This window comes from Amphiura filiformis, chromosome 7 (genome assembly GCF_039555335.1).
Source record: "Amphiura filiformis chromosome 7, Afil_fr2py, whole genome shotgun sequence".
Classification (NCBI taxonomy): domain Eukaryota; kingdom Metazoa; phylum Echinodermata; class Ophiuroidea; order Amphilepidida; family Amphiuridae; genus Amphiura; species Amphiura filiformis.
In genome coordinates this window covers 41,201,384-41,226,072 of record NC_092634.1, presented here as the reverse complement: position 1 = coordinate 41,226,072, position 24,689 = coordinate 41,201,384, and the positions used below count along the sequence as shown (strand labels likewise).

General features: G+C 36.2%; 1 protein-coding gene across 1 annotated transcript; it reads left to right on the top strand.

The window, feature by feature from the left end:
• The first annotated feature begins 2,175 nt into the window (after positions 1–2,175).
• On the top strand, positions 2,176–24,489 carry LOC140157170 (uncharacterized). The gene is made up of 8 exons (XM_072180270.1): positions 2,176–2,409; positions 10,416–10,479; positions 12,362–12,414; positions 13,388–13,516; positions 14,992–15,194; positions 16,867–16,944; positions 21,594–21,807; positions 24,436–24,489. The coding sequence occupies exons 1-8, from the start codon at positions 2,214–2,216 to the stop codon at positions 24,477–24,479; spliced, it is 981 nt and encodes a 326-aa protein (XP_072036371.1). The 5' UTR covers positions 2,176–2,213; the 3' UTR covers positions 24,480–24,489.
• The last annotated feature ends 200 nt before the right edge of the window (positions 24,490–24,689 follow it).

Sequence of the window (24,689 nt, the reverse complement as noted above, 5' to 3'; positions counted from 1 at the left end):
TTACTGAAGATGACGGCCCGCTGAGACAGCTTACCATTGGGTTCGCAAACGAGGGGGGGGGCACACCGACATCGCCTGGCTAATAATTATTTGGTGCAGCAGTGACATTAAAATGAATACACGGGATCGATACACGTGAATTGCTATGCACGATTTTGATATCAGACGAAAATCTTCGGGTACTGAGTTAGAAAATGATGAATATCTCCGTAAATGAATTTTTCTCAAGAAACCAGATGTGGTCTCATACACTTGAAAATACGTGTTGAACAGATATTATAGTCGTTAGCGTGCGCTTTGAAAATTGGCCGTGCGCTTTGAACTCAAAATTTGACCAAGACTCTCAATTTTATATTGCATTGGTCTTGTATATGGACTACAGCGCGCAACAGGCTATAGCGGCACTCACTCAAGTGGAGAGAGTATAACCATTGACCGCAATGTCGTATACAAGCTTGCTCACAGAGCGAGAAATCAATTACCCCGTCTATGTCAGTAGCCTTAGTCAGGTCACTTCGCTAATAATATGCATCTCATAAGGTCCGAATAAAATGGTCATGGGTGGCTGTGGATTCAACCTACCATGGCGATTTCTACTATGAAGATATCGGGGCGATGTCACTGTGGGGGGGGGCACACGGCCATGCTTGAAATGCATCCAGTCGGGGCGGGAGATGTCATGGAGCTACCAATTAAGACGATCAATGTTAGCAGTCAATGGATCTTATACCTGTACGCCCTCATTTTTGAAAACCTGCGTTTTGGCGTATAGCCTACCTGCTATGGATTTAGGCTCTTTGGAAAGTAGTCATGGTAGTATTTCTTATTCTGGCCAGGTAAGTTTTGGGCTTAATTCTCCCCACCCGAAAACCTCAGCATAGTGCATATGGGCGGACATGACACGCCTTATAATTATCATGTGTATCAATCCTTGTGATTTTCTTTACAAATCTACACCATAAGTCTTGTGTCAGTTTTATTTTTCTCAATATTTGAGGGCAAATACCCGCGCTAGGTCTTGTTCCCTTTTGACTCAACTTAAATTGAAGTATAGCTGAAACTTTATTAAAATATATTCAAAAACACTGTTTTGTAAAACTCAGTTCTATTTTGTTGACAAACTTGGTTTTGACCCATTTCCCCAAACTTGTCGTCAGGCTAAAGTCCACCGGCAAACATTTTCAAACACAATACAGTTTAAGAATTATGTCAAAATTCAAAATCTGCAAAAAATTGGGTCAAACATGGAGAGTGTTTTTGATCATTGCAAAACTATGTAATGTAAAGTAATAAATTCGGGTAAATTTTCAAAAGAATATTAAATGTTACTTGAACGTGATTCGTCATGCTCATTGTTCTAGAATAAATATGAGGTCTATTTCTGTGCTTTGTTCAAGTGGTAATGTGACCTACTTTATATTTATTTTTTTCAAAAATCTATATGAAATTCAAACCGAGTTTGTCACACATGAATTCAGTTCGGGAATGCTATAGACCGAGGTTTAATAGAAACTTATTAGCATTCGTCTTTATTCTCAAGACAAGTTCAGGGTTTTTCTAGTTCCTGTACTGTACTTTTGTCGCATGAAACTCGATGAATCTCTAGAAACCTTTCAGATAATAGGCCTATAACTAATATAAAAATATTGATATTATACGTATGTAAGGTCCATGGTTTAACTTCAACGCCTTTATCAGGACTGAGCCACAGTGGGGAACTCAACTTTAGAAGTAACGGTATGTGCCTGTTAATTGAATAGGCCCCTGTTTTGAAGTCGACTATACCCAATGACCCCCTTTTTTAAATTTATACCCGACGGACCCCCTCTTTTAGTTGCGGCTACCCAATGAACCCCTTTTTTCTGCCTACCACTAATTAATTTTGGTTATGATGAAGTTCAATATCGGTCTTAAATATTGATCTTTCAATGATTATGTGTTGAAATGCGGTCGACGCGCAAAAAGTTTTACTATCGATGCTGAATTGGTCAATTTGGCGCCCCCTAAAGGGACTAGGGCACGTGCCCCCATGCCTCACCCGTCGCTACGCCACTGTCTATAACTTAGCAATGTGTATTTTCATAATCTGACATTGTATTCTCGATTTAGTATCGAATCCATCGATCTTATTTGAATTTTCCCTCTCTGTCTTTCTTAAACATGTTAAAGGTGAATAGTTAGTCCTGTCACAGATCCCTGGTCGTATCAAGGTGATGGAATCAGCCAAGTCTACTGAAAACCTCGCTCCCAAAATGTCTGGTGAAAACGGTCGAATTCAACTGGTGCTGGTAGTTATAGCTCTGGTGGTTGCCGTTGTTGCCTTGATTGTGGCATGTGTGGGTCTCAGTCTTAAAGGAACCACTCAAATCATGTTACCAGACTATGAGGAGGCGGATCGAGTATCATCAGGTAAGGTTTTGGAAATATTGGAAATCGAATTTGGGGGGGGGGGGGGGCAATTTTAGCTTCAAAGTTTGCACATTTATACCCAGAAAGTTATTTGCACTGTCAACAACACACACTTTTTAGCGGTCCCACATTGAATGTCAGCACCAATGGCTCCGTTTTCTTGGAAGCCCACATTGAATGACGCCTCGTTTTTTAATTTGCAGGCACTATTAAAAATTGAGTTACAACAACTCAACCAAACAAAGAATGTCTTGTTGGTTGTAAAATGGTCTATTATTACAAAATAGCTTCTCGTTTCATTGAAAAGTGACTGAGGTCAACTTGACAATCCACTTTCTTATTCTTTAAAAAATAATTCCGTACTAAGACTGGGTCTTATTCTTTTGTAGGGTCGCTTTTGTTCGACCTTTTCCATTTATTGTTCAATTACGGCAAGAAAACTAAAAAGAAAACCAAAAATTAACCTTTCTTATTGTGTGACCCTTAAGGGTATCCGTAGGGAGAACACTTTGTTTTACGGCCAGGTCCCCGGGGGGGTACTCAAATTTTTTTTGGGTAGGGGTGTGCCTCCGAAGATTTTGAAGTAGGACCCATGGCTATACCACTTCAAACCTGATTTTTACTACCGATGCATATACCAACATAGAATAGACACCCATGACTATACCAGTTGAAAAGACAAAAATACCACCCATTGATATACCAACCCCATATTCTGACCCATCCATATACCACTCAGGGTTGGATCCAGGAATTTTGATAAAGGGGCGCCTTTTGGTCGACGACGAAAAAATGTGTTAAAGGGGTTACCCCTCGAAAACTCAACGGTTTTGGCCCATTGTTTGCAATTTTGTATTTTTATGTTACCGGCGCCCTTTGCTAGTCAAAAAATAGAGGGGCACCCCCCCTAAATCCGCCCCTGCCACTATACGTTTAGAATACCGTAACAAATTTTCATATCATATTTTTTATTTCTTGTTTACTGTATTTTGTATTTTTTATTCTAGATTCTATCAAGGGTCTATCATTTATTAATTATTATTTTGTTTAGGGGTGGTGCAATAATTATGTGTACCCCGGGTGGTGAATTATAGGGGAAAAGATTTTTGGCAGGCCAAAAGGGGGGGCAATTTTGGCAGAACATTTTGAGAATTCACCACCCCGGGTACACATAATTGTTGCACCACCCTTATTTTGTAATGAATACAAATCCAAAATATATTTGTTGTTTTGTTTTCTCAGTTTCCTTCACTTATGTTCGTTTGTCTTGTAGGGCCAATATCTAGCATAGTTTGTAACAAGTATTGTGTAGGGAAAGATGATTCTTGCACTTATTTATTTTAAATTTTATTTAACAACATACAAAAACCACGAAAACAGTGGTGCAGCCAGTGCCCCCCCCCCGCATCATACCCTGCATGGTGAAAGAAGAACGAAAAAAAAATTAATAAAAATTAATAATAGAAATTTTGAACATCAACATGAATTTTTTTTTTTTTTTGTACAGTACGTTTTTTTTCCCACTCATGATTTATTGACATTTTAAACGAATTGAATATTAATGCATTTCTGTTCAATGCAATTGCAATTATCATTGAATTATCGAACCAAAACAACATCAATTTGACCCATGCATATCGATCGTGTATGATCTTGGCAGTGCTGTCGACGCGTGTCATGTCAGCTGAATTCGGCACCAAAAATAAAACTCAACTTTACACTAAAAACTTACCCGATTGTTGATAAAACCTATTTATATGATTCGATGCATTTAAAAAGTGGCAGTTAATTTATTCAAAGTTTGCGATCCCGAGTTCTGAGAGGCAAAACTGACTTAAAAAACAGCGATGAAAAACTTGCTGTTGCAACTTCGGTACCGGTACCGATAGTATTTCAGTGATTTTGGCTGGAGTAAACAGAAGTAGTGCTGGGCTCACATATACTACACCGGAAGAGTGTCGCTATCTGTTTGCAATGACAACTCAACGTTTGCTAATCGGACTATCAATTGATTTGCCCAGCTCTAAATTTATGGTTCTGATTTGCCTTATTTGGATAGCGACGTACCTTATTTGGACAATTTATTTTCGTGAAATTCATGCAAGTGAGTTTAAAGATTTTCGACCCATTGATATACCAAAATCTGATTTAGACCCCATTTCAATACCAATTTCAACTTACTACCCATGCGTATACCACAAAAACGGAAAAAATAAGGGGTCATTGATATACCAAGCGGCCGAAAATGCGACCCATGTTTGCGGCACGTCCCCGTATGGCCATTTGTACTGAGTACCCCCCGGGGCCAGGTCTGGCCAGATGCATGTTTGTTCGCAGTCTACAGGTGTAACTAGGTTGTTGTATATTCTATAATTTTCCTGGTGTGTTAACTGTGATTACATCTAGACACCAGTTTATTTTTTATTTGAACGGGACCCTAATTTAATGAGAAAAACGCCGAAAAAGAGAGGCCCGGCAAAAGCCGATTTGCAGACAATTTTGTAGCTACAGACAGCTCGTATTCCATATAACAACTACGGAAACCAATCAGTGCCAGAAGTGTTGATTTATATTTCATCCACTTAGGTTTGGCTTAACCCACTAAAAGGTAAAACTTTAAGGCTGATCATTTTTATTATAAATGTAGTGTGTGTGTAAAAGTATATTTCTCAAAATGGAGGAGAGCGCCTATGACTATTGTCCGTTCTGTCTACATGGTCTATGATAATTATTTTACCAAAATATATTCACTTAACACAGACCACGGTTGCTTACCGAAATATATTCACTTAACACAGACCACGGTTGCCAAACAAATGAGGGCAAACCGCGGGTCAAATCATTGAAAAGTCGCCCAATATTTTTTTTTATCAACCGTTGGTTTCTCTGAGATAAAAAACTACCAGACGTCGCGTAAGCCAATGTTGAGAAGTCATGCAATATTTTTCTTAACCATCAATTGGTGTCTATAGGACAGGAAATTGTCGCGAGGAAAATCTTCAAAACTCATCCTATTGACCTAGGCCTATTACATCGCGGGTTTGGCAACCCTGCAATATATACAGTTATATAACATCGCACCGCATTGTGAGGTGAACGAACTGAATGTTGACATTGTATTCAGTATTTAAAACAAGAACTGTCTTTAACCAGACAATGCGGTTGGTATAAAACATAGCGTGTGATATCATGATATCAACTTCAAAATCTAAAAACAAAAGTAAAGAAATAATTTAGGGCGAAATAAATAAACAGCGTACAGCAGGTGCTATCTTGTCAATAATGATAAGAGGAACATGAAAAAACCCAGCAGAGAGCATGCACCCCAGTAAAGAGTTAAATAAAGCAAGGAAAAATCATAATGTGCAGAAGGCCTGCTTTTCGGATGATATTCACAGAAACAAAAATAAAGAACTAAAGATCTAAAAACAAAAGTAAAGAAAATGAGGGCGAAATAAATAAACAGCGTACAGCATGTGATGACTTGTCAATAACGATAAGAGGAGCATGTACCTCAATAAAGAGTTTAAATAAAACAAGGAAAATCATAATGTGTAGAGGCCTACTTTTCGGATGATATTCACTGAAACAGAAAAAAAGAAATAAGTTTAAAGAATTATATATGTTAAGATTAGATAATGAACAATCATACATAAAAATGTGACAGGTGTCTGATGATATTTATACACTTCGAGCAAAAAATAAAGAACTACTTAACACGCGACATAAATAAATAGCCATATTTTATGAACGAACTGAATGTTGACATTGCGGACCAGGATTTGAAACAAGAACTGTTTTCAAAAAAGAAAACGTGGTTGGTATAAAAACATAGCGTGTGCTATCATGATATAAACTTCAAAATCTAAAAACACAAGTAAAGAAATAATTTAGGGCGAAATAAATAAACAGCGTACAGCAGGTGCTATCTTGTCAATAATGATAAGAGGAACATGAAAAACCCCAGCAGAGAGCATGCACCCCAGTAAAGAGTTAAATAAAGCAAGGCAAAATCATAATGTGCAGGAGGCCTACTTTTCGGATGATATTCACAGGAGGCCTACTTTTCGGATGATATTCACAGAAACAAAAATAAAGAACTACGTTAGTACGTTTAAAAAATTATATAATTTGAAATTAAATAATGCAAAATCATACATAAAATGTGACATGTGTCTGATGATAATTATACACTTCGACCAAAAATTAAAAAAATACTTAACACGCGACATAAATAAACAGCCATCTATCAAGAATGACAAGAGGAACATGAAAAAAACCAACCTAATATATGAGAGCATGCACCCTAATAAAGAATTGCTTTAAAATAAAACAATGAAAAATCATGACATGTGAAATGTATGTTGATACACTTATAAATAATACTCAAGGGTGAAATAAAAAACCCCTTATCTACCGATATTTCCACAGTTAAACATACTCAGTGATCACTTGTACTAAAACAAAAATAAAGAAATACTTCACAAATGATAAGAGGAACACATAAAAATAAATAAGCGAGCATGTCCCAAAAAAATTAGTAAAAGATAAAATAATGATAAAACGTACAAGAAGGGCAAAATATTTGTCGCAAAAACTTATTAAATGCTCATTTGCTCTAAGATATTTAATGTTTGCAATTTACTCCTAGTTTATCATTTATTTATTATTTATCTAGGCTTATATATCTTTTATTTATTTAGCGTAAGTGAAAAACTGTCAGGAAGCTCTTCAGGAGAAAGTGCTCAATTCTTTATTGAAGAGCGTTCTAGTAGTTGTACAGAAAATAACAGTTAAATGTTACATGTTTTTAGTAGTAACTGGCAGTTTCATGCTGCACACGTCCATATAGGATGGCAACAATCATCAGACTGATAAAACAAGTTCATTTTACAACAAAAAACATTATTGATCAAGAGAATACATAAAATCAATTATTGATTACAACAAATCAGTTCTGTGCTGGAGGTGTTGCCAGGTGAAAAGTTGCTAGGTGATGCTGAATTGTTCCAGTTTGTGCTTATTTCTGTGCCTGCAATTGGAGATGAGTTCGGAGCGCTTGTTAAGAGTTAAGTTTCTTTTATTTATTTATCTATTAATTTATCTATTTATCAATTTATTTCAATATCATTATTATTAAGTGCCTATTTATAATGATATTTAAATCTATCAACATTATGCTTACGTCATCCAGGAGTTATTATCCCACTTGAAATCGCCATATAAACACAAATTAATAAAGAAATACCCAATGGGTGAAATAAAAGCATGATCTATCTTTTCAAGAATGAAAAGAGGATATAAAAATATAACAGAGCATGTCCTATAAACATGATAAAGAATTATTTAAAATCGTACAAATGTGAAACATGTAATATGACATATACTTAAGGGATCTGGAATGAGCGTTTTGAGCGTTTCGACAGTATTTTTGTGGGAAATGAGAGCACATCAGACATATCGAATTGCATTCTGAATACGAAGAATGTCTTTCTCATATCAAATAATTTTCATTTTTTGAAATTCACGATATAATGCAAATTTTATGACAAATTATTAAAATTTGATATTTTTCAAATTTTTGATATATAACAGTCCTCGAAGTAAATTTTATAAATCTAATGACATATTCTTAAAGTGTATGTAGCTGGGAGGAAAAGCCGACGATCAATTGAAAATTTTGACCTTTCATATTGAAGATATGGATTTTATTTCCCAAAAAGACCTTTGGGGGAATCCATATCTTCAATACGAAAGGTCAAAATTTTCAATTGATCGTCGGCCTTTCCTCCCAGCTACATATACTTAAAGAATGTATCATTAAATTTATAAAATTTACTTCGAGGACTGTTATATATCAAAAATATCAATTTTAATGATTTGTCATAAAATGTGTATTACATTGCGAATTTCAAAAAATCAAAATTATTTGATATCAGGACATTCTTAGTATTCAGAATGCAATTCGATATGTCTGATGTGCTCTAATGTCCCACAATAAATACTGTCCAAACGTTCATACCCCAGCCCTTAACATAAAACAAAATAAAACGGTCATGATAATATGACATTTAGGGCGAACACCACTAATGAAGCGTCTTGGTTGAAATGCGCGTGAAAATTAATGTCTTTCTTTGCTCAATTTGAGGCCTTTTTGGCTCTCATAGTTGCCTGATGTACCCCGTTACATTTTATTAAGAAACAAGGTAGTATAGTTTCTCTCCATTGATTTTGCAATAGCGTCTCCAGGAGGGGGGGCTCAGAGGGCTTTCAGATTTATGCGGGGGGGGGGCTTAATGGCTAAAATCGCCAAAACCGCCTGATTTTACATATCCCTCTAGCGTTGGTTGTCAGTAGATTGCAGTCACTCCTCATCAAGTGTTGACAAAGACAACAGTGGTTGTTGAAACGTACACAGTAAGTGCATTTTCTTGGATCAGATACTACGAACTCTGGTTTACTAGTTTACTCTACCGATCCTGATGAATTTGTTCAATCAATAACGATATCTGGGGACCAATCACAAGCCAGATTCATTTAAAGATGCATTACATCATGACCAATTTTAGTTAGGCCAGAAATTGGCCTAACTCTCCATAGAATCCCGTGTTAAAAAGTTATCCGCAATCCAAAGTCAGTAGTCCACTTGGGAAGCTAACAAACAGAGGGCGTACGGTGACTGAAAAGATTAGATGTGAAAATCTATCAATTGTGCACAAATAATAATCAGAGTTTTAAGCTTAAATGCAATAGCCAGAAGCACAATTGGCAAGTGGAGTACGGAGAAGTCTAGCTACACCCTGGAAGGGAAAAAACAGTATTTGAAACGAGGAAATGTGCAATATGACTTAATGTAATACATTAGAAAAGGCTTAAAAGGCAACTATTAGGCCCTGATTCATATTTAATCATCATTTAGGCCTGTAAATTAGATTGTCTGTGTAAATTTAGCAGGATCCGACTTTTTATGACGACTTTCAAAATGTGTTACATTTCAGAAACACCAAGCTGTTTGTGAGGTGGCGTTAGCTGTATGGGTTATAGGTTGAACTTTTTACAATATTTCTGGAAAAAAATCCTGAAATCCATATATTAATTTTTACAATGGATGTCGTCATCTGACCTTCTGCTTGCAGAAGGGGGAAGTTTTGAAGAACTGAGTTGTTTTCCCGGCCCCTGTCTGTACAGAAAGTCAGTGGGGGTTATTTACTGGTGTGCACCCTAAAAGGCCCTTGTCATAACCAATGGTGGCGGCATGATTTTTCCCGTGCATGAGGGTTTAGGGAAAATTAAATTATATGTCTAAACTTGAGGTTGCATGTGTAAAACATGGTCTTTTTTAACGCATGTTTGGGGTATTGAAATGATATTTTTTTGGCTTGCACAATCATGGTAAAGATCCATGTCATACATAAGAGATTATAGGACATACAATACTTGGTAGGCCTAATGATAATGCGTAAACTTTGTACCTGTGTTAGGGAACTGAAATCAGACTGAAAACACAAACGTCATTCGAGGCTCTGTCTCACCAGTTGCATTTACAAGGCCCTTGTTATAACCAGTGGTGGCGGATGATTTTTTTCTGGGGGGGAAGGGTCACACAAGGTTCTGAACAGAAACGTCACATACGGACCAACCCACACTACCGAGAACCGCGAATGCCGAGAACCGCGAAAGCCGAGAACCGCTCTAGTTGAACGATCTAACTAGGCGAACAATTAGCATGATTAGAGCTCGTACTTAAATATTTTCGATAAATATTGTGAGACTGCGCACATTGAAATAGCTACATGTAACAATGGTGGCAACAAACAACATACTGCCAAACTTTCAGTAATTTCTGTCCACCGTTAGTTATCCTTCTGACATAAACTTGTCAAAAGTTATTTTTTACTTCAGTCTCAAAATCGAAGCAACACTGACATCCATTGTTTATTTTGTAGTCCGCACGTATAGGCTACCGTCTGATTAAAATATATATCTTCTTCTTTCTTCTTTTTCAGGAACTTCTGGCGACAAGATTTGGTCTATTGCAATTGGACATGGCAACTACAATGAAGCCTACATGTAAGTATGTCTGACTGATGACTGATGAACGAAAAAGCGAATGAATTATCTGAATGAACGAATAATAATACTAATGATAATAATAAAAGTTTGGCTTTCTATCTAAATGTGAAAGAGTGAAAAATCACTCAAAAAGAGTGAAATCTCACTCTTTCAAAGAGCCATCTGAGTGACAACTCTTTTAGAGTGAAGCTCACTCTCAAGAAAGAGTGAAAAAATTCACTCCGGAAAAGAGTGAATCAGAAAAGAGCATTTATTTATTTATTTATTCATTTAGGCCTATTTTATATACAAGAATATCACAGCAGTTCATAACAGCTACTATGTGCTTTAAATTGTTGTGAGGCTAGGCCCCAGGTTAGGGTAGGGCCCGGTCTAGGAATATTGAACTGGTCTAAAGCTTAAGCACATACATGGTGTCGAACTTCAGTGTGGGATGAATGATGAAAAACTTTGGATTTAGTGAAGCTAATAGTCAAACTGTTCAATGGTGAGTACACTTAGGTGTAGGACATAACACTTGGCAAATACTATGTTTACGGTCACAGTCTGGAGAAGCGTGATGCGGCGTAACCTACATAAGCTTACATATGCGTACATGTAAACCGGCACTGGGCCGGTAACAAACCGCTCACATATGACTTTAAAAGCTTACTGCCGCCGTTGTCTCCAGACCAAGTGTATATACTTGCTACGAGTTATGACCTACACATAAATGTAATCACTACTGAGTATGCTGTCTATTTCTTCATCAAATCCGCTTTCTTTTCGCCATTCATTCACACACTGTTCGCCATTTTGTTACACAAGTTCAACAAACATCGGCCGATTTTCGGCGCTTCTGATTGGCTGACAGTTCACTCCAAGAAAGAGTGAGATTTTGCGCCACTTTTGAGCGAGTGAGGCTCACTCGAAATCGCGAGTGAAATTATGTGTACTGTTTTCACTCTTTTAGAGCTAAAACCCACTCTTTTAGAGCTAACTTAAATTCACTCTGAAATTCAGAGTGGTTTTTCACTCTTTTACATTTAGAGAGTTCGCTATCGTTTGTTTTTGTTTTCTGGAGTTGAAAGTTGGATTTCGAGGGTCCTACGCGAGCTGGATGCGTTAAGCAACTCCATGGCGAATTACAGAGAAAATGAATGAATGATTAATAAATAATTCAAAACAAAACAAAAACAAACAATAAAAAACATGCATTATTTTGTACAGGTACTACAAATTAAAAAGATCTTCGGAGAGGTTTTAAAGCATGCATTTAAAACACGCTGACATGGTAACACTCCTGATATGGTATAGCAAATTCCATTCTTGCACTGAATGTATAAATGAATGAATGAATGAATGAATGAATGAATGAATGAATGAATGAATGAATGAATAAATAAATGAAACAATACACAATACGATGATATTTGAATGTTAGACGAGTCAATTTAAGTAAAATAACGGTGCACCTCAAAGCCAATTAAATCATGTTAACCTTGACCTATTTGACCTGCAATGTTACCCAAGTAGTAAAGCTCAAGAACTGTACATCGGAGATAGGTCAAACTATACTTTTTCTAAATCCTAATAATGAGAGGAATACAATTATTTGCCCAATTTCGAAAATTTAGCCCTGTATAAGCCACCATTTTGAATATATGCAAATTAATTTTTGTCCTATGTCCTTTTTATTCCCCTTTGGATATGTTGTTCTGAGCAAGCAAAAACATTGAAGTTCCAATTTTGTTTAGCTCAAACATAAATTGACTCGTCTTTGTGTTAAGTACAAAAACTCATACAGAATATGAATAATGCTTTGAGTGATAACTTTTTGTATGATTCTTTTTTAATGAACAATATTGACGACGTTTTTTTGCACGTATTATCTTTTCAGCGATGAAGCAACGGGCACTTTGAAAGGTTTCCTTATAGATTTTACGAATGCAGGTAAGTAAATGGTTACATGCAGTCGTTCACATCCTATAATGCAGAAGTCGTTTAAAATAAATATTTTCTTTTAAACGTTTAACTTCTGACATTCCTGGTTATGGTCGTCCTGTCAGATATGTCTCATTACGAGTGACACAAATTCTAGATGTTTAAATATCTTTTACAAAAAGCGTATAAATAATAAAGACAATGGTCTATAATGTAGAACACCAAAACGGACATGTTTATATTCTGATCAAATTAATTTTATTTGAGATTATTTTACTACATATACATCAAATTTCATACAAAGTTAATCACGGACCATCCTGAAACAATTTGTTTCATTTGGGAATCTAATTTAGGCTAATGTCTCAAAAGTATGCATGATTTAGCTATAACACATAATATTATTCTTAAGGTTTGGCTACAACACGATTCTCTTATAAACCATCTATGCACAGTTTCCACCTCGATACACCTGAGCACACAATTTCGTCCAAGAGCTTCCAAGCAAGCACTGAATTGTCTCTACACAGTCTATGATTACACTACACGGTTGAGTGCATAGCATCATAAGAACTGTGTGAGCTTCTAGCTGGAAAATAGGCCAACAGATAACACAATTCAATGTTTGTTTATAGCAAGGCGAATGTGGTAAATATGTTGAAAACGACCTTTTTGTGGGTTTTAAAAGTCAAAACCTCAAGTGATCCTTACAATATTTTTCAGATTTCATGTCATTTAATGAAAGAGCAAACTTATATTGTCCATATACTATAGCTTCATTTCAATGAGCAGTGGCCAATTCTCTTTAGATTAGAAATCTTACGCACAAAGTTACTATTTTCGCCTGTTTTGACTTTGCTAAAGAGCGCTTACAAATTGATATGATGGGACATTATTTTTTCGATTGAAGGTACCTGCAATAGGTCTATGTATTATTATACAATGATTCAACTTGCTTCTGCTTTTTCCCCTCATCGTTTAGTTTGCAAAGTAGGCAATAAGAACTGTCGTATTGTGTACGACGTCTGGACACGTTGTTGGGATTCAGAAGAAGGACAGGTTGCACGCGGTGGAATCGGCCTCATGAGTGATTGGTACGATGGATGTGCAGGTAGGAATATGGATTATTATTTATATGAAGACACGAAACGTCCGCAATCAGGTGGGGGGGGGGGGGGGGTAAACCAAAAAAGAACATGACTAATGCGTTATATACCATAATGCATGTATTGGGTGAGAATGTGGAACAACCCGATGAAACATTATTTACGTTGGGTGACAGTTAGTCTCCTCCGCAGCCAGTTTGGTTACGCTCCCTCCACACAAACAGTCTGCCAATGGCCACTTATAACGCCGGTTCTGATTGGCTACACGTAAGTAGCCGTAGAGCTGTACATACGGGAACTTGATTGACCTCAGTCTAGCTGGCGAGATGGCGGGTCAAACTTGCTCATGAATAATAAAGTAGCCGTCTAGCCGATCGACCAATTGAAAGCTTTGTTTGACCTCAAGCTGGATGACGTCGGCAGAAAACCGTTAGCGAATCAAAAAGGACCAGTTCGTGACCATTGGCAGACTGTTTGTGTGGAGGGAGCGGAACCAAACTGGCTGCTGTGGAGACTAGGTGACAGTTCGTAAGGTGCGCACACTCCCTGTCCAGATGCCACAGGGTAATATGTTTTAAACATCTTCTGTGTGTTGACCCTGACTCTATGAGAATTTACCGGTATTACCGATATGCCTTGGCAATCTGTGTCACTTATTTCACTGAAGTTTCTGCCTCATGTAGTTTAATAAGAGTATTAACATTTGTTGAAAATGGGATGTGGTGGTGGCATGAGGTGGTTGGGGTGTGGTGTGTAGGTGTGTGTCACATGTAGACCATTCCTATAATTGGTATTTTCCTGTCATTGACGGGGTGAACATTGATGTTACAGCGATATCAGGTATTATAAACCGAAGCAAGGTCACGGTAATGTTATTCTTGATTTCGTTTTCGTTTATTTCATAATACGCATAACACGTGATATCGATGGTTAATGGCAGGAAAGTGTAAACTATATAAACATCTAAAAAAAAGCAACCAACCCCCCTTAAATAATGGCCATTATTTAAAAACGGGCTATTTGTATTGCAAATCTGTAAAATGCGTATTTCTGCGCATTTTGACACCTCATTTGATACGATAGCCCAGAAACCAATAACACCCCGGTCTATTTAATGTAGTGAGGTCCAGCTTTGAAAGTTGCACTTACATACAAATGTTTACAATACAAAAACACTCAGTTATCATTACACAGATTTCCTTCCATTACACTGAATGCAAAATCAATATAATTTACTGCAACTTTCAAATCTTGGGTTACATTGATTTAATTGTACGCTGTGACGTCAATATTGAGTCAATTGCTACAAATGAGATGTCAAAATGTGCAGAAATAAATTCTGCTTCCAACGCATTTTACAGATTTGTAATACAATCACCCGTTTTTGATTAATTGTCATTATTTAAGGGGGGTCAGTTACTTTTTTTGAGATGTTTATATGAACATGATGAATGGTCTATTATATTGCATTCTTGTATAGGTTGGTATGGAACCTATGACAGATACAGAACCTATACCTTCTCTGAACCATTTGGCAAAGCTGATCCTGAATCCTTGTATGTAAAACCCGGTAGTCCTCTGAAGACATCATGGAGACAACAAGCTGGAAAGAAGATTGGTATTATGGATGGCTGGTGGACTGATGAGTTTTGCCTGAGGCGCAATGCTGACAAGTTCACATCTGTAAGTCATTATGAGACTACACAGGGGTTTATAGTAGGTGTGTGTGGAGGTGGGAGGGGGTGTTCACGGGGTATATATGTGTGAGTATGGCCTACTCCCGATTCCATACATAGTGCAGTTTTGTCCATGGCAAATTCACCGTGACCTTTTCAGCCATAAACCCGCTTAGTGAAGATTAAACCGAAATATGCAGTACTAAACCATTATAGTAATCGATTGTCCAATGCGAATTTCTTACCACGTGATAATATTAATCCAATAAGCGATCGAATTGTCCGCTACGGTCGACTAATCCAATCGATATGACGCTATTAACATGCACGGGCGAAGCTCCGCTGACTGAGTTGTGGGGTATTATTCACTGGTTTGCTATCATTTACTTATCAAGGCGGTCCCCCGTTACAAGGAATATGCTAAGAATTTAAAGATTGACATGTAGAAAATAAACCATACTTGATTGACAGAAAGTACTAAATTTGTACCTATTACGGTTTTGTGGCACCCCTCTTGCAAATGCGACCAAGTCAGGGCGGCCCGGTGAAGCAAAATGTGCATTGGTTTAACACGGGAGTTTGGATAAGATGTAGATTTCCTTTCTCATACAAATGTATGGTCCCCGTTATTAAAGCTTATGAAAAGAATAAGTAATTGAAACATAGAGCAAGTACTAAAATCATAGCTTTTATACTTTTTGATATATGACGCTAACTAATTCATCTCCTATATCTACAACACAGCGCTACCAGTGCGGGTCATTTGCCTATTGTGTTATGTGCATTAATAATAACTGCATGATGAATAAAATACAGCACTATTTTGGGAGGATTTGAAACATTATTTTGTTTTGGAAAGATGAAACTTAACTCATCTAGTTTGACCTAACTGGCACCAATAGTCAACTTTTAATGTTAATGTTCGGCCACTTTTTGGAAATAGTGGGCAAAAGTATGCATTAATGCAGTTAATGGATTTTTTTCATGCTTCTCGAGCAAGTATAATGTCTATTTATGTCGCTTTGTATCAATGAAGTATTCTACAGTATTTTGTTCAATAGTTTGATCAGCTCGTAAACGGCGGGCCTGATGACATCGCGGATTAATATTAATATTTTGTATTTCGAGAATTGTCTTGTGACATCTCGACAGAAGCATCACAAATTATTCATGTAAGTCCTATACGTTGTTCATTTTTTTTTAACACGCACAATATAGACCAGAAATGTCTTTAAAAAGTAACCAACCCCCTTAATTAATGATCATTACTAAAAAACGGGCGATTGTATTACAAATCTGTAAAATGTGTGGAAACAGAATTTATTTCTGCGCAGTTTGACACCTCATAATGTAGCAATAATATTGAGGTCACAGCGTAAATTTAAATCAATGTAACCCAAGATTTGAAAGTTGCAGGAAATCCTATTGATTTGTATTCAAATCTGTGTAATGATATCTGAGTGTTTTTGTATTGTTGTAAGTGCAACTTTCAAACCTGGACCTCACTACATTAAATTGACAGGTGTTTTATTGTTTTCTGGGCTATCGTATCAAATGAGGGGGTGCAATACTATAGTTAATAGTAACATAACATCATAATTTATAATTATGTTGGTCTTGTGAACAATGACTGGTAGTCTTTCATATGGTCACACCATATATATTTGTTTTAATTTCAGGGAACACCTTTCACTACGGATCAGATAGTGCATTATTCTGAACCACAAGAGCTTGTCGAGGCTATAATGAATGGAGAAGTAAGTCAGAAATAGTGCTTTTTCTTTATCACATTTCAGTGTATTTTGCCCAGCCAGTCTGCTGGTTGCTAGGGCCATTTCCTATTGTGAAGGTGGTTTTTATTTTAATGGCAAGCGCTCAAAAAATGATAGCCGTTATACGATGTGAACACGATCAAGGTGGTTTCGGGTTTTTTTGTCATCTCTGGCTTAAGTTTTTAACGAATTTCTCCAGTGTTTACAGATTAGATTTGGTTTCATATAGGTGAAGTATCCTGTAAGATTTACCCCAAACGGTGGTCGAATTTTAAAGAAAATCAAGAAAATTATAATTTGACAGTGTAGTTTAGAAATATGCTTCACTTTCGCAAAACTCCTGTCACTCAAAATCCTGTACAGGGTGTCTCAATAAAAATAGGCCCTGTGGATTGGGGGACTTACCTTAAAATGTCGGCAGTAAAATTAAAACTGTTTAAAAGATTCAAAAACCACAACGCTTCTTCTTTACAATGGTGCACAAAACATCAAAATCCGTTCACGCGTCACTGAGATAATTGGGATCTTACAAATAGACCCATTTTTGAACCGTTCCAATGGGACAATACACATTAAACACCAATGTGCTGCATTGTAGTTTAGAATGTACAAAAAAAATAAAGTAAAACTCTCAGTCTTGCTGGGTACGAGTTAAGCAAAAGTAACCAATCAAATAATCTCTCAAAGAATGTTTTTCACACCTTTCTGTTTGGGTTATAACAATATGTGAAAATAATCTTTTAAAAATATTGTTCAAACATTTCTCAAACAACACCGTGGTCAAGGGGGCCACTTTTAGTTATAATATACACATGTGACCCGAAACGCGAAAAAGGGTTTTTTTCCAAGAATAAATCTCACTAATGGCATTTAGGGGGTCAAAACGCTAGTTGATGCACGACTAGTGATTTTCAAAACAGCCTAAACAGCATTTGCCCTTTTGAGCAAACACACCCATGGAATTTAGCTCATTTTAACAACAAATAAGTACGATTTTTATCTGAAAGGTACACTGGATTTAAAAAGAATACACCGTCCATTTGTATGTTTGTTTTTGATCATTTTCCAATATTCATAAAGTTTGAGTGATGGTCATGATGCATATCAGTCGAGAGAACATGTTTTGCGAATTAGCGGGACCAATAAAATTACTAAACGCGTCAACTAGCGTTTTTGACCCCCTAAACGCGATTCTTTCTCTGATTCATTTTCTGGTCACGCATATCTACATTATCAACCTTACTTACCCGGTTGCTTCTTGAGAAATGCATAGAAGGTACTACTGTCTGTTCAATTAGCTTAGATTCTTGTATTTTGAGAGTTACTTCATTTCTTTCCCCCATTCTAAACTACAATACAGCACATTATGTGTATTATGTGTATTACCCCATTGGAACGGTCCAAAAATGGGTCGATTTGTACAATCCCAATTAGCTCAGTAACGCGTAAACATATTTGGATGATTTGTGCAGCATTTTAAGGAGGAAACGTCATGGTTCTTGAATCAATAAAAAAGTTTTGATTTTACTGCTGACATTTTATGTTACGTCCCCTAATCCACAGGGCCTATTTTTATCGAGACACCCTGTATAACTATTCAAAAGGGTTCAGATCATATTTGGTATGCAGTAAATAAGGGCACTATTCCTCATGTTCATCAAGAAGCCGTAATAAATATTGGTATTGGCCCTATTTATCAACTCAAAACCCTTCCCTTTCCTTCCCTTCCCAGAATCCTTTGCAACATAATACCTTCCATCATTTCAACAAATGACGCTTCCATTACTTTGTACAGGTTAATCCTTGTTTTCATTTTGGTCGCTAGTCAAGAAATAAACATATTTTGCAAGATCTCGATGAGCTCTTTACACTGAGGTTTATTTCGTCACTATCTACCCATGTGGAACAACATAGCAAATCAGTACAGAGAATTGAAATGGAAGAAATGCATTATGGGAAGTGTAAGATACGTTATCTGCTCCAAGCCACAACTTATTAAAGTTGTTCCTTGTTATGCAAATGAGACATTTAAAGCTCTCGATAGCTTTTTAACACAGATATTTCGGACCTTGCTTTTATTATGTTAACTATTCATTTCCACACAGGTGAACGGCATCGGCATGAAAAGTCTATCAATATTATGCAATTGAATATATGAATACAAAACCCACCCAAATCCATACTGCACTGTGGCCAAATTGAGTTAAGCATGGAAAATTGTTGCTATACATAGGCCTGTCATATGTATGAAAAAACAACTCAAATTCATCCTCTGTGTCTATTGAGCATGTGAAAAATAGCATGTCTGAAAGAACCACCCAAGTCCATGATTTGAGTCTTGTAACACATTGATTGAAATCCAGTATGTATAAAAGTCCGCTTGTAACACATTCATTGGTGGAGAGTGACTTTTGAAAATATTATATATTACATGGCAGAATGCTTATCAACATTATACATACCTGTGTGCTTTATTTTGTATTATCTTACTAGTGGTAATCTCATTCCAACATTGTTGTCTTTGTATATGATTCAAAAAACCACCCAAGTCCAGCATTTAAAATAAACCCCACGAAGTCCCTGAAATGCTAATCGTCATACTTAATACAGTTTAACCCACTCATTTGCACGTAAAACTTACCATATTGACCAGGTAAATATAACTGAAGGAATTAAAATGATACCAGGTTTTTCTCTCAAAATCACTTCCCATGGACTTGGGTGGGTTTTGTATTCATGTATCCAATTAATTGTAGGCTCACGCCAAGTTAATAAAACGGGAGATAAAATTACTGCTTTGTGTCCATCACTTCCAAACAGATGTGTATTTTGGACAAATTTTTGACACATTTACAATATTTTTACACTTTTTTTTGTCTCAACCTAAATCTGAAATCTGGAAGCTTATGATTAAATAAAAAGTATTTTGACCCTTGTTTTCGCCACTGTTTCTGTGCTGAATTGAACATGTTTATGTACAAAACGTATAGCATGCATCTCACTTGTTGTGTTACCCGGGTGTGTGACCCATTGAGATCGTTGATTGTACTCGGCTGAGATTTTCCATAGCGATAGTAAAACGTGCTTCTCTTTTGTTCGCCAGAAAATCTCTGGAATTTTTTGAGTTCTGCTTTCGCCACTTTTTTGAGCCGAATTGATCAGGTTTGTGTACAAAACGTATTCGCATACATCTCGGCCGTTGTGTGGCGGATTGCCATGATTTAAAGTCGGGGTTCAAGTTTACGTTGTTGATAATCAAAATTTTAAGGAACTTCAGTCGCGCAAAATTTGCGCTTCCGTTTTACTTCTTTTTGGTTATTTGCAGTGCATTAAACTTTTAATTGTTTAGTTTCTTATTGCCCAGCTTCGTTTTTATGTAAACGTCAAACAGATTCCATTCCATTGCTTGTCATGTTTATCATCTGCAATAAAATTTATATAAAAAAATTATTTTTAAAGTTGTCATTGTCTATCTTCATCAGATGTACAGGGTGTATCAAAATGATTGGTACCGAAGACTTCTCAATTTTTGCCGAATTTTTTTACTATTTTTTGTGCCAGTTTGGGGTTAATTGTTTAAATGTTTGTAATTATAGAAGTTTTATCTTCTCTAAGAATTTTAGATCATAAAGATGGCACATTCTATTCAGAAGTTACATGATTCTAAAGGAAAGTAGGTGTTTTTACACTTTTCATCATAACGCTGGATCAGTAGCGCACCATTTTCAAAGCTCTATTTTACTGCAAATACCTTGTGAGGATGATATGTTGAAAATCATGGAAATGTTTAATATTTTCCTTGCCTTTCTCTTCATTCATAATATATATAAATGTTATAATCAATATTTATTGCTTGAGAGTAATATTATTGACTTGAATAATTCAGGTGGGGTGATAGAAGTTTGTGTATCAACACCATCCAGGGCGGTAATTTAAATTGTATTATTGAGATTACTATAAAGTAGATGGTGTGGCAGAATGGCTATAGAGTGTAGACAGTGTAGGTTAGTTTAGACCTAGTAAAAGTTATTGGAATGGCTCCACAGTATTCCACACTTCAGTGTGCATTCATAGTTAAGAATCACCGGCCGACACGAATCTACGGAGAAGTGCAGAGAAGATTTAGGAGACAGTTTCAAAGAGCAAGGCGTATATCCCATGCAAACATGCTATAACTTGCAATGCTTCAAAATTTGATATGGGCAGTTACAGAATGGACCCATCCCAGGTGTTAAGTTCTTTCAAGATAGGACTTCACCTCACACTGCAAGAGTCGTAAGGCAGGGACTTCGGGAACTATCTTTCTAAAAGCATGTGTAATGCAATTTTATGTTATGTATACTGAGGAGTATGTATGCAATAAATGGTTCAAGCAGAGAACCTATTCATCTTGTGTTGTGTAAGTCAAACCATGATTACGTCGATCTTCGTTTAAATGACAATAGCTCCCAGATGCAGCAACCTATCAACTTCAGATTAATAGATCAATAAGTTAACATATGCCCCTCTCTATTTATAGTACAAAAACTATATTAATTAGCAATTTTATATTTTTGATTTATTTTTGAAAATGTCACATAGCCCGGTACCAATCATTTTGATACACCCTGTATCTTTAATAACTGTTATAATAGGTGGACTATGCTTTCCAATCTGCAACCAGTTACATTGCTGAAAATCTTGAGCGTGTTGAAGGTGATCCAGTCATTCCCTGTTCCGTGCATGGTCCTTCTACCATGACCCGCCAGGTCAACCAGGAATTCTTGAATTGGTGGAATGAAGCACAAAAACGACTGATGGCAACCACAGAGTACAAAACAATTTGCCAAGATTTGGAAGAAGAACACGGTAAGAAGTAATATTAGGCAAATTAATGTTTGCGCTGTGATTTGTTGGGGCGTCAGGGGCAAGTGCATCGGACAAGCATTATACAGGGTGAGTCAAAAAAGTGCAATAGAGCAAAGAATCGATATTTATGCAAGAACCAAGTCAAACTTTCCCATTATAGAACATTTTTATAAATGCCACACTCAAAAGTCACCTTCTGTGAAAATATGAAGTGAATCGTGACTACCGTTTAATTTTTATAAGTCCTTTAGCTGCAGTACCCAATTTCGTTATTTGTCCACGAGATACCATGTATTTTGAATGAGAGCACACAATGCACGGTAAAGGCATTAGCTCTGAAACTGACATCAGCTTTAAAAAGGTTGATTTTTGCGCTATTTTAATTTCTTTTTTTTCTGTTCAAACAAACTTTCTAACATTACTTTAAGGGGGGTCGATCTTTTGTGTGTAATTATAGAGGGCCAGGGGATTCACTCTATCATTAAAAAAATTATTTGAAGAAGTCAAAGAGCCCTAGGAATAAAAACTGTAGTGTAATTCACGCCAGATACAATTTCTTTATACGACAAAAATTTATTTTTGTAATCGATCAATAAACAAACGTTTTATATCAATTTTAAATTTAGCCTGAATCCGTAAATATGGTACCTCTCGCCCTTTTTTAGGTCAAGGCTATTTTTACCATGCAGCGAACCATTGTTGAAGCTATTTCACATACATGTACAAAACATTCTAGAGAAAGAATGAGGTCATATAGTGTTGAAATATCTTTTGTTGATTTCGAATGATAATGTCATGAAGTCGTAAATTTTAAGGTCAAATTCCTAAAATCAAAACAAAACATTGCGACGCAGATAATTTCCGACTTACGCAATTTCATCATCACATCAGTGTCTTTATTATTTGTTCGAAACCTTTCTCAAACGTTCGTGCTATTTATGTATAAAACGACTAATCTATCTTTACAAAACGCGTCTTTTTTAGTAAACAAAAGGCTAAAGATGGCATTATGAGATTTATCTTTTATCATTACACTCATCAAATGCCACGGTGGCCGAGTGGTAAAGCGCTAGACGCGTAATCGAAGGAAGTTTAGAATCGCTGGTTCGAGTCCCAACGAAGCCTGTGGAAACTTTTTTTCTTCAAAATTCATGATCGCATTCCGAAATGAGTCACTTGTCGGTAAATCATGTCTCGTATTTAAGTCCTTCATACCTCACTCGACTTCAATTCCAGTTTTTTAATCCCAATATGTCCAACTTACTGGATATTATATAATTCACTCCACTTCAATTTGCGCGCATTTTATTTTGACATTTGAAAAAACCCGCCTGCAAATTTGTATGTTTTGATTGAGAATAAACATCTTTAAGGGGGTACTACACCCCTCGATAAATTTGTGTCTATTTTTGCATTTTTCTCAAAAACTAATAACACAGTGGTAACAAAAATTATGTTAATAATGGGGGAAGGAATCCAATTACTACACTGGAATTTCAGTAACCCAAGACAAGCGGTTTGTTATTTATGATCAGAAATATGGTACCGCTAGGATGTACCTCGTTTCCTATCATATATACTGAACCGCTTGTCTTGAGTCACTGAAATTTCAGTGCAGTAATTGGATTCCTTGCCCCAATAATATACATAACTTTTGTTACCAGTATGTAATTATTTTTTGATTATATTGCAAAAATAGTCACAAATTTACCACATGGGTGTAGTACCCCCTTAAAGTAAAGGTAAAATGAAAATAACAACAAATAATGTTTCCTTTCCTTAAAAAAGACCAAGGGCAATAACACTTTGGGTGCTCCATTTAATTTCAATGCCAATGAGGTTAAGAAAATGGCAGTTGTTCCAAATCTACCTTACACAGAGTGCGCTGACATTCAAATTTTAGATAATTGTCTCTTGGACAAACATTAAAATTGGGTATCGCTATAAAATGTGTCATAAAAACAAAACGGTAAATGCTAATTCCTTGATTTCTTCACACAAGGTTGCTGATGAATATACCATATATAAAATGTTTTCAAATCTAAAAGGTTCAACTCGGTTCTTTAATAAAAATGGATTCTTTTCTCTATTGCACTTTTTTTTGACTCACCCTGTTTATGAAAATTTTAACGTAAGTGATTTGTTTAATTTTTCGAGTAACAAGTAATACACAGTTGTTAACCTACTTCATATACATATGAGAAAGAAATCCTGCGATTATCGGTTTTTGTAACAAAACATGCACTAAAATGTCGGAAAATACAAGCAATAGTTATTTACAATTTATCTTATTTTACACACCGTAAAACGGGCGACTTTTAACATAAGTTTGTTTTTGCAAAACTTGATACTTACTAGGAATAGGATAACAACGTTTACACCGTATTTTTGTGGACCTGAGAGTACATCAGACATATCGAATTGTATCATGAATACGAGGAATGTCCTTTTCATATCAAATATTTCGATTTTTGAAATTCGCGATATAATACAAATTTTATGGCAAATTATTAAAATGTTAAATTTTTGAAAGTTAACCGTCCTCGAAGTATTATAAATCTAATGATGTGTACTTAGAACTTATGATTACTAACCGCTATCTTTCTTTCTTTCTTTCTTTCTTTATAGGTCACATACCTGGTCAGACTGCTAATAACTACTGTTTCATATAGCAAGACATACGAGGGGGTATCAAAAAGTTTTAGAAATCGCCCAGAAGTGAAAGAGCTATATCGATGAAATTTTGTCAGTGCAATCACTGGTCCTTATGTACATTATGGTCCAAAAATGGTCTCATAGGTATGTTTACTTTTTTTACAGGTGGCACTAGATGCCAATAACCTGCTGCCCCAGTTACTGCGCATAAACTGCAAGATTGAGAA

What these genes read in the sequence shown, in the direction of transcription:
- LOC140157170 (XM_072180270.1), top strand. Translation starts at nt 2,214, where the DNA reads ATGGAATCAGCCAAGTCTACTGAAAACCTCGCTCCCAAAATGTCTGGT. An exon ending in TATAGATTTTACGAATGCAG is followed by an intron (nt 12,415 to 13,387) that starts GTAAGTAAATGG and finishes CTCATCGTTTAG; the next exon opens with TTTGCAAAGTAGGCAATAAG. An exon ending in ATGCTGACAAGTTCACATCT is followed by an intron (nt 15,195 to 16,866) that starts GTAAGTCATTAT and finishes TTTTAATTTCAG; the next exon opens with GGAACACCTTTCACTACGGA.